At 32.1% G+C, this 10610-nt stretch overlaps 3 protein-coding genes across 4 annotated transcripts; 2 read left to right on the top strand and 1 right to left on the bottom strand.

Annotated features, from left to right (window-relative positions):
• The first annotated feature begins 556 nt into the window (after positions 1-556).
• Positions 557-3380, top strand: LOC130801175 (protein FAR1-RELATED SEQUENCE 5-like). The gene is made up of 4 exons (XM_057664993.1): positions 557-1142; positions 1695-2686; positions 3077-3289; positions 3351-3380. The coding sequence occupies exons 1-4, from the start codon at positions 1067-1069 to the stop codon at positions 3378-3380; spliced, it is 1311 nt and encodes a 436-aa protein (XP_057520976.1). The 5' UTR covers positions 557-1066.
• Positions 3341-4377, top strand: LOC130806156 (uncharacterized). Its single transcript, XM_057671113.1, has 2 exons — positions 3341-3916; positions 4007-4377. The coding sequence occupies exons 1-2, from the start codon at positions 3410-3412 to the stop codon at positions 4013-4015; spliced, it is 516 nt and encodes a 171-aa protein (XP_057527096.1). The 5' UTR covers positions 3341-3409; the 3' UTR covers positions 4016-4377.
• Positions 4378-5854: 1477 nt separating this feature from the next.
• LOC130806146 (uncharacterized) lies at positions 5855-9968 on the bottom strand. Of its 2 annotated transcripts, XR_009040265.1 has the most exons (4): positions 9143-9968; positions 8010-9003; positions 6119-7438; positions 5855-6022 (listed from the first exon to the last, which is right to left on the bottom strand). XR_009040265.1 is itself a non-coding variant. In XM_057671103.1 (3 exons), the coding sequence occupies exons 1-3, from the start codon at positions 9298-9300 to the stop codon at positions 6845-6847; spliced, it is 1746 nt and encodes a 581-aa protein (XP_057527086.1). In that variant the 5' UTR covers positions 9301-9968; the 3' UTR covers positions 5855-6844. The 2 variants fall into 2 exon arrangements, 1 of the variants encoding a protein (XP_057527086.1); XM_057671103.1 differs by having other exon boundaries at positions 5855-7438.
• Between the last annotated feature and the right edge of the window lie 642 nt (positions 9969-10610).

Here is a 10610-nt window from a genome sequence, read left to right as displayed (position 1 = left end):
AAGTTAAGTTGCGATTTTATGCGTTTTTAACCGTTTTTGACACTAACATCTATTTTCTCTTAGTGCTTTCAACAACCTTCTTCTTCCGTTGACTGCGGCTACTACGCGCTGAAGTATATGGACGATATTATAAATTCCGTGAAGGACTTTGGAGTCGAAAATATAGATGCCGTAAGTATTTGTTACGTTCTTAATTAAATATATTATTGGTAAAATCTAATGTTTATTTCTATATTAATCTTTTATTTTAATAGTATATATAGGTTTTAAACGACATTCCGAGGGAAACACGCCCTTTGAGAAGTGAAGAGATGCGCGAATTAAAAGACAAGATTGCCGCGTATCTTGCTAATATTTGTCCTTGATAAATTGTAATTAGTATAGATTATTTTTTATACTTTAATGTATATATATATATATATATATATATATATATATATATATATATATATATATATATATATATATATATATAGGGGAGGGATCCAATGAGAAGGGGTATGAAAATGAGAAGGGTGAGAAGGATTTTGAGCCGTCGATTTCTCAAAGATCTAATGGTCTAGATATCAAGCCGGAAAAAATAGGGCAAAAAAAAAAAAGCCGGAAGAACACAAGCGCCTTCTCTCTTCCAAGCTATACTCTTCGAAAAACCTTCAAAACCTTCGAAAAACCTTCGAAAAACCTTTGATTTCTTCTGCGAAATCTTCCTCTTCTATTGAATTAAGGTATGCAAATTAGAAATTTACCATTTTATAGTTTTTATTTTTCGATTTGTTTTGATTCATTTTTTAGTTTTCGTTTTCTTCTGCGAAAATTTCCTCTTCTCTTGATTACTTAGTCTGTCAAAAATCTTTACTTGTTTTCGTTTTCTTATGTGTACCTTTTACAAATTCAGATTTGTTTTGATTGATTTCTTAGTTTTTCATTTTCGTTTTCGATTTAGTATCTTCAAAACTGAGAGTCAGATTTTCATTTTCGTTTTTCTTTGTTGATTTTGATTTACAGACTCAGATCTTGATGTGAATCTTCTTGTTGATTTTGATTAACAGACTCAGATTGAGATACTATGGAAGATTTACAAAAAGTGCTAAATGTGGAAGATTCACCAAAAACTTCCAACAATGAAAAAGAATTGTCAGAAGGTAATGTTATTATGTTCTTCAAAAAAAAAATACTAAGTTATGATTGTGCATATTTTGATTTCGTTTTTTTGTAATATTGAAAATCTTTGTTGCCAAGGTGAATGCTACTATGTTCTTAGAAAAAGATACTATGTTGTGATTAAAAGTTACTATGACTGTGTATAGCTACTGTGTTCTGTTTTGAAATTTTGAAAAATATTTGTTGCCAAGGTGAATGCTACTATGTTCTTAGAAAAAGATACTATGTTGTGATTAAAAGTTACTATGACAATGTATAGCTACTGTCTTCTCTTTTGAAAGTTTTGAAAATCTTTGTTGCCAAGGTGAATGCTACTATGTTCTTAGAAAAAGATACTATGTTATCATTAAAAGTTACTATGACTGTGTATAGCTACTGTGTTCTGTTTTGAAATTTTGAAAAATATTTGTTGCCAAGGTGAATGCTACTATGTTCTTAAAAAAAGATACTATGTTGTGATTAAAAGTTACTATGACGATGTATAGCTACTGCCTTCTTTTTTAATTTTGGAAAAACTTTGGATTGTTATACAGGGACTCAAACTCCAAGAACTATTACACAAGTTACCCCAAATGGTTCAACCCTGTGGATTCCTCATTGTGAGTTTGATAAAAAGCCATTTGTTGGTATGGCTTTTGAAAACTTAGAGAAAGCCTTAGATTTTTATGGTAAATATGCTGAAATTTGCGGTTTTGATATACGTTCATCTACTACCTACAAAAAAAAGGGTATTGTTTTTTTAAAATATTTTGTTTGTAGTAGGGAGGGTATCATAAAACCTAAACCTAAGAAAAGTGCAGATGTTGTTGCACGTTATAAGAGATCAACCAAAAGAATTGGTTGTAAAGCTAGATTGATTTTGAAATATGACATAGCGAAGAGAACATACCATGTTTTAAAATTCGAAGAGGCGCACAATCATTGTCTAGTTAACCCTACATCGCGTCAATTTTTATTGGGTAATAGGAAAATGACTTTGTTGCACAAAAATTTCATATCTAAGAATGCACGGGTTAATATAGGACCGGTTAAATCCTTTAGATTGTTTAAGGAAAATGTCGGGGGTTATGAGAATGTGGGAGTGACAATGCAAGATTTTAAGAATTTCCATAGGGATTTGAAAGCATATATTAAAGGAGATGATGGGAAGATGTTGATCGAGAATTTTATCAGAAAAAGAGATATTTACACGGGGTTTTATTTTGATTATGCTTTAGATGAGGAGGACCACATATCACGTTTATTTTGGGCCGATGCGATAAGTAGAAAGAATTATTGTTTATTTGGAGAAATGGTTACTTTTGATTGTACTTATAACACCAATAAGTATAGCATGGTTTTAGCCCCTTTTACTGGTGTAGATCATCATAAGTCTTGTATTACATTTGGTATAGGTTTATTAGCTAAGGAAGATAGTGAATCTTTTGAGTGGTTATTTAGAACTTTTTTACATTGTATGGGGGAGTGTATGCCAACATATTTGATAACTGATCAAGACCCTGCAATGAAAATTGCGATTAAAAATGTATTTCCACACACAATACACAAACTTTGCATGTGGCACATCATGAGTAAAGTGACTGATAAAGTTGGACCGAAATTGAACAAAAATGAAGATTTTTTGAAAGAATTAAATGGGTGTGTGTGGAATATTGATCAAGAAGAAGATGAATTTGAGGAAAAATGGGAGGGAATTATGACCAAATACAATCTTCAAACAGATAAATGGTTTACTAGTATATTTAGTATACGAGATCAATGGATACCCGCATATTTTAGGGATATCCCATTGGGGGGGATTTTGAGAACTACATCCCGATCGGAAAGTGTTAATAGTTTCTTCAACCATTTTTCAAACCCGCACATGACACTTGTTGAATTTTATATGAGTTATGAAAGTGCAATGGATGCACAGAGGTACAAACAAGATAAGCTCAATGCTGAATCACTTCACACAAACCCACAATATAAAACACCATTGCCGATTGAAAAACATGCCGGTGAAGTCTATACTAGAAAAATATTTTTTCTTTTTCAAAATGAAGTTTATAAGTCTTGTTTCAAAACTTATATTCAAAGTATTGAAAAGATTGAAAGTGTGGAAAGTATAACTGTTTTGGACTCAACGGTAAGTAAGATGTACAAGGTGAAATTTATACTGGGAAGTTCAATTGACGAGTTGAAGGTAGATTGTGATTGCAAGTTATTTAAACGGATAGGAATATTATGTTCCCATGCGATTTGTGTTATGAGTGCAAGACAAATAACACAAATACCACAGCAATATGTTTTAGATCGTTGGACGAAGCTAGCATTAAAGAAGCCTATTTTTGATTTGCATGGGAATCTGATTGAAGAGAGCAAAAAGTGTAACAACGTGGGGAAGTTGTTGGGGGAAGTTTGGTGTGAAATATTCAATTGTGTAGGTTTAGCTCAACGGAGTGAGAGTGATTTACAATCACTTTTACAAAACCTAAAAGATATTAGTAGAAAATTGGAGGAAAGTGATGATGTGAGGGTGGACATTACTAAAGAGCAACAAATCGAATTGTTAGTAGGCACAAGTTCATCTTCGACAATGGAAATACAAAACCCAATCCAATCAAAGAACAAAGGAAAAAGGCAAAGAATAATTGGGGAAAAGGAACAAACTATTGAGCAAAGCAAGAAGCCCAAAAGAAAGTGCAAAACTTGTGGTAAATTTGATTATCATGATAGTCGAAATTGCCCATCAACAAAAGATACCCCACTGAAGGTATAAAATATATAATTTGCTTATATTTTATTGTATCCTTATTTAATAATTTGATTATGTAAATGAAAGTGCAAAATTTTTATTATGCAGGAAAATTGATGCTGAAGAACAGATAGATGAAGAGATTATATTAAGATGACTATGGATAGCTACTGTCTTTTGTTTTGTAATTTTGAAAAATCTTTTGTTGCAAAAATGAATGCTACTATGTTCTTAGGAAAAGATACTATGTTGTTATTAAAAGTTACTATGACAATGTATAGCTACTGTCTTCTGTACATTTGACTGGTTATGCACATCCACTCCATTCCCCCCTCCTTTGTTATGCACCTTACTTGCCTCATTACTACTATTTTCCTTCAACACTGTTCTGTGCTCATCACAATCATCTATAGTTAGTAGTGCCTCAAAGCCATTACTAGTCATTAGAGGATTACACTGGTATTGTGAAATCTCCCCAATTGGAGCACACGGATGTTCTGCTGGATTCATAGCATCCTCCTTACTAGTGGATGCACAAGGTTCAGGAACATCAGCTGTTACTGCAATTTTAGGATTCCTACATGCTGCTAAATTTGCCCATTAAACATGGCGGTTTTCTGGTCAATTGATAAACCTTTATTTTTTCTCACCCACTTCGACTTTACCGGCCTGAAACCATCCTCATTTACCAACAAGAACATAATCAAACTATTCGTGGATTGTTGCAAAAATGAATGCTACTATGTTCTTAGGAAAAGATACTATGTTGTTATTAAAAGTTACTATGACAATGTATAGCTACTGTCTTCTGTTTTGTAATTTTGAAAAAACTTTTGTTGCAAAAGTGAATGATACTATGTTCTTAAGAAAAGATACTATGTTGTGATTAAAAGTTACTATGACAATGTATAGCTACTGTCTTCTGTACATTTGACTGGTTATGCACACGGATGTTCTGCTGGATTCATAGCATCCTCCTTACTAGTGGATGCACAAGGTTTAGGAACATCAGCTGTTACTGCAATTTTAGGATTCCTACATGCTGCTAAATTTGCCCATTAAACATGGCGGTTTTCTGGTCAATTGATAAACCTTTATTTTTTCTCACCCACTCCGACATGTGCCCAAATTGTTTACATTTGGAGCACCATAACGGGAGCCAATCATACTCGACATGCTGAGTTACCAAATAGGCATTGTGGTTCATCTATTTTTTTTATATGACATCTTTGCATCCAACGGTTTGATAACGAATGCTTCTTTATCAAATAGAATTCCGGTCATACTACATGCTCTCTCTTGTTCCTCTTATGAATTGAGTCTAACCAAGAAAACTCCTTAGTTTACCATACAGGGGGGCGGTTAGCACCAACAACATAGCATACCACTTTGTAATTACAACTCCTTTGTAATTTTGAAAAAACTTTTGTTGCAAAAGTGAATGATACTATGTTCTTAAGAAAAGATACTATGTTGTGATTAAAAGTTACTATGACAATGTATAGCTACTGTCTTCTGTTTTGTAATTTTGAAAAAACTTTGTTGCAAAAATATCAGCCTTGTACTTCATCTTGTACAACCTAAAGCCTAAGCCTAAGTGCCTGATTATCTACTATGTTCCATCAAATGTTTGTACAACTTAAAAATTCACAACTTCATCTTGTACTTCACATTAACGAATCTTTAATCTTCTGATAGAAACTTGTTTGGCAATGGAGCGTCTTTTATCTTTAAAATTGGACAGCTCTTCTAAAACTTTGGATCTTTGTTTGTTCAAATCAGATAACAATAAAGATCCGGCAATCTTAACTCTTGCCACATGTCTCAATGGAGCCTACATAAAAAGAAAATACATTTAGTTTGAATCTTTTAATTAGAATGTCATTCAAAAAAAATACATTTAAAAATAATATTAAGAAGAAAAATCGTAACTGCATTCAATATTGGACACTGGAAATCAACTGTTCCCTCGAAAAACAGCATGCTCATCATCATAAATACATCACTTTCAATGTTTGTCCTAGCAGTCATTTTCCAATCGGTGGGAACTCGTTCCATTTTCCATAATGGAATAACATGAGTAGCTTGCATCTTATCATCAAAAATTGTTGACAACAAATCTTTCTACAAAAGTTTCATTTAAATATTTATTAATAAATATTTCATAATCTTAGCAACATAGGCAAAAGGTTTTTCAGGATAATAAAATGCTACACATACCATAGTGTCACCGAGCTTTCTAATTTCTTCTTCTGAAACAGCAGTATGGTTCACATTGTCTATCCATTGAACCATTCTTAACTTCATATTCAGAAGAAGTAAGAAGTACTGACTGCCTTTCAATATCGGGACAACAATCTGTATATTATATATCACTGAATCAATAAATATATCTAAAAAAAAGTGACTGCACAAGTACTAACTACCTATTAGTAGCTATAACAACTAAAATAGTGACTATATAAGCCAATCAATCATTAAAAAAATATCTTACCAGATCAAACTTAGTCAAATCAACTTGGTTGAAATCCACCCATTTGACCCAAGAATCACAAATTAAATCAATTTGTTCAGAACCACCATTATTATTAAAATCCAACAAAGCAAGCTGTAAAAAAAAAACAATGAAATAACTAAAAATAATTCAAAATAAAAGAAAAGTAATTTAGAATAAAAATGACAAAAAACGTACACTAGAACTAGCACTAAAGAAGAACTTTTTTGAAGATTGCTTGTTCTTTTCATTTTCATTGAGCAATAAACACCAACAATCCACAACAGAAACATGAGTACACTTTGAGGGATCCCCAAGAGTATAAAACTCTTCCCTTTGAATCCTCAAATTGTCCTCATAATTAATGAGCAATTCACTGTCAAATAAAAAGGAATTAAATAAGTATAATAAAAAACAAAAATCACATAAAAAGAAAAACCAAAAAAAAAGACTCACCTATTGTCAAAACATTGATCAGAAACAAAACAATAGTCAACTGTTTCTTGAAGTAACGAACCAAGTTGTCTCATATATTTTTTGTTTGACTTCAGCAGATGTGAAACATATGTAAATTTATCATTCACACCTCTGAAAGGAATGGAACACTTAGCCCTGCCATGTATTAATACATTCTCATAACCATGGCTTTCAAAAACAGTGATATTATTTACAACATCATCATCACCCTCATCAGCAACATTATTTACAACATTATTTACAACTTGATCCAATTCAACCTCATCCACTACATCTACATCTACATCACCCTCATCAGCAACAAAAACCTCATTCACCATCCTGGGAATAGAGGTAACCCATTTAACCGTGTCAACTATCTCATCGATAGTATTGAGCACGGTAGGATTCATGAAAAAACTTTGGGTTTCAGAAAAAGGTGTGGATGAGGTAGAAGGAACATCAGGAAAAGGGACAGGAGGAGAAGAAAATGAACGTTTTTGTTCTAAAAACAACTTAATTTTCTGCATGTAAAACTCGGAGACAACTTGAGTGTCTCTCCTCATCAGCATCAGCAACTCACATATTTCCTACAAAAATAAGTAAAGATAAAGTTAAATGTTGTTCAAATTAAAAGTAACTATGTTCTTAAAATACTATGTTATGATTATTTTCCAAAAGTGAATGCTACTATGTTCTTAGAAAAAGATACTATGTTATCATTAAAAGTTACTATGACTGTGTATAGCTACTGTGTTCTGTTTTGAAATTTTGAAAAATATTTTTTGCCAAGGTGAATGCTACTATGTTCTTAGAAAAAGATACTATGTTGTGATTAAAAGTTACTATGACAATGTATAGCTACTGTGTTCTATTTTGAAAATTTGAAAAATGTTTGTTATACAGGAGAATGCTACTGTTTGATCATACTTACACTTACATACTTAAAATGCTACTGTGCATATCATTAAAATGTTATCATTAAAATGCTACTGTGTTTGATCATACTTAAAGATACAGGAGAATGCTACTTTGTTATCATACTTAAAATGTTTGTGATTAAAATGCTACTGTGTTTGATCATACTTAAAGATACAGGAGAATGCTACTGTGTTATCATTAAAATGTTTGTTATACATAAATAAGTAAGATCATACTTACATCCTCAGCTACTTGGCGTATTTCAGAATTACGCATTGCATTTAACGGCAAGTGAAACTCAATTTTATCTTCGTCTTGCACTGTTTGATCTCTGAAGGGTTCTGCATTTACACTTGGTTGACCAATATCAACGTTGTTCACCTTTAACCCAACAGCTTGACCATACTCAAAAACCATCGTCTGACTCACGGGATATGTACTCAAAATTAAACCACTGCCAAAATGATTAGCAGATGTTTCCTCCTTAATTCTTTTTGACACATCCTTATCAGTCCAATGAGAGATAAGGGGTAAAGAGGATGGCAAAGAGATATTCTTGAATTTCAAACGATGAAAATAAATTATTTCCAACAAAACAATGCATCCAGAAAAAAATTGCACCTTTCCTTTACGATATCTAACAACAGAGTCACAAAACTGATCAAGCACATACTTACACCAATTAAAAGAACTAATCTTATTCGAATCTATTATGGACTTTACAATCTTAAGGTCTATTGTTCTGTTTTGGGTTGGGGCTAAGAAAGAAGAAATAGCATGCAACACAAAAAGTTGCTTGAACTCATCCCCACCATCAATCATCCTAGGGATCATTCGTTCAAGCAATTCTAAAGGAATTGCTGCATTTGTATCTTCATAACCAAAAAAGGATCTAAATTCTTGTTTCAAGGGAAAATCAGGATTATACTTGTTCGCACACCTTGAAACTATATCTACATCATTGTTTGGGTTCAGAGGTAGACAAAAAACATCATATACATCATATTCAGAAATGGGAAAGCACTTGAAAGAGTCTATAAAAAACATACAACTACCGGGATCAAAACAATCTACAAGCCAACCAAGCATTGCAGATGGATTTCTACATAACTTTAAATCAAGAAGGCCACCAAAACCAATCTCTCTCACTGAGATTTTTTGTTTCTCAGTGAATCCCTTCATCAATTTGATCAATTGAGAAGGTCTACTTTTTGTCTGGAATGTAGATCTCAACCTGCAACAACAAAAAAAATATACAATGTTCTTAGAAAAAGATACTATGTTATCAATAAAGGATACTATGACTATGAATAATTACAATGTTGATGACCTGGAATACTTTGTTGGAATTACAATTTTGGAATTCAACATACCTTACAGACCTTTGTTGTACATTGTCAGTTTCCTCAGCTCTTCTCTTTCTTGTGTTGGAATTCAAATGTAAATTAGAAGTGGAGGGAATATCAACTGGAATACTGCGACCTCGTTGATGACCTGACTTCGAAGTTGACGAACCTCTTGTTTTTGCCATGACAACTAAAAAAAAAAGTGATAATCGACGATTTAAAAAACCAGAATTAAACCAAAAATAATATCAAAATGTCGAGACTAAAAAAATCAAAACATCGAAGTAAAGTCGCAGAACAAGATGAAGAAATTAACCCTAAAAATCGAATGAAAATGAAAAGTCGCAGAACAAGATGAAAATCGAAGTAAAGCAGAGTAATATCAAATAATATCAACAGAAATTAACCCTAAATATCAAATACCAGAGTAATATACAAATAAACACCAAAAATCGAAGAAAATAAACCCTTAAATCAAGAACTGAAATACCTGAAATAAAATCCAAGAACGATTGAAGAACAATGAAAATGTCGAGATTCAAACGAAAGTAAAGCAGGATGGAACGGTTGAGATTCAAACGATTGAAGAACAAATAAAATCCAAGAAAAATGAACGGGAGGAAGACGAAAATTCTTGAGGATGGAACGCAAAGAAAATGTCGAGAAAGTAAAGTAGGAGAGAGAAAAAAAAAAATTCTTTATATATTGAACCGGTTAATCAATAAAAAACCGGTTCAAATTACATGAAAAATCCAAATTGAACCGCGTGCAACTATGAAAAAATGCTAATTAAATCTGTCCGTTGATCAAAAAAATGAATGGTTTAGATTACTTCTCACCCTTCTCATTTTCATACCCCTTCTCATTTGATCCAAAATCTATATATATATATATATATATATATATATATATATATATATATATATATATATATATATATATATATATATATATATATATATATATATATATATATATATATATATATATATATATATATATATATATATATATATATATATATATGTATGTACGTACATAATATTATATTATATTATATATACGAGCGAGAGTTTATTATTACAAAGAGATTAATGTTGATTATCTGTGATTATCATTGGATTAATCACTGTTATTACATTGTATTATTATTGCTTTATTATAAGGATAAAACGGAAAAAGATAAAAAAAAAAAGAGTTATTTGCTGCGGTTTTGCCACTGACCGCAGCAAATAACCCCCCTTATTTGTTGCGGTTCTTGCCCCTGACCGCAGCAAATAACCCTACTTATTTGTTGCGGTTTTTGCCCCTGACCGCAGCAAATAATGCCCTTATTTGCTGCGGTTTTGAACCGCAGCTTTTAAAGTAGGACATTTGCTGCTATCACTATTGCTGGGGGCCATAACCGCAGCAAATAATGGCAAAAAAAACCGCAGCAAATGAGGTTTTTTCCACTAGTGTAAGTCTCCACGAACAACCCCGCTTACACTTCAAG

This window comes from Amaranthus tricolor, chromosome 1 (assembly GCF_026212465.1).
Source record: "Amaranthus tricolor cultivar Red isolate AtriRed21 chromosome 1, ASM2621246v1, whole genome shotgun sequence".
NCBI classification, from domain to species: domain Eukaryota; kingdom Viridiplantae; phylum Streptophyta; class Magnoliopsida; order Caryophyllales; family Amaranthaceae; genus Amaranthus; species Amaranthus tricolor.
This window is presented reverse-complemented; position numbering and strand designations above follow the sequence as displayed.

What these genes read in the sequence shown, in the direction of transcription:
- LOC130801175 (XM_057664993.1), top strand. Translation starts at nt 1,067, where the DNA reads ATGGAAGATTTACAAAAAGTGCTAAATGTGGAAGATTCACCAAAAACT. An exon ending in TGAAAAAGAATTGTCAGAAG is followed by an intron (nt 1,143 to 1,694) that starts GTAATGTTATTA and finishes ATTGTTATACAG; the next exon opens with GGACTCAAACTCCAAGAACT. An exon ending in TAACTGTTTTGGACTCAACG is followed by an intron (nt 3,290 to 3,350) that starts GTAAGTAAGATG and finishes AGTTGAAGGTAG; the next exon opens with ATTGTGATTGCAAGTTATTT.
- LOC130806146 (XM_057671103.1), bottom strand. Translation starts at nt 9,300, where the DNA reads ATGGCAAAAACAAGAGGTTCGTCAACTTCGAAGTCAGGTCATCAACGA. An exon ending in GTACAACAAAGGTCTGTAAG is followed by an intron (nt 9,004 to 9,142) that starts GTATGTTGAATT and finishes TTGTTGTTGCAG; the next exon opens with GTTGAGATCTACATTCCAGA. An exon ending in TACGCCAAGTAGCTGAGGAT is followed by an intron (nt 7,439 to 8,009) that starts GTAAGTATGATC and finishes TTATTTTTGTAG; the next exon opens with GAAATATGTGAGTTGCTGAT.
- LOC130806156 (XM_057671113.1), top strand. Translation starts at nt 3,410, where the DNA reads ATGAGTGCAAGACAAATAACACAAATACCACAGCAATATGTTTTAGAT.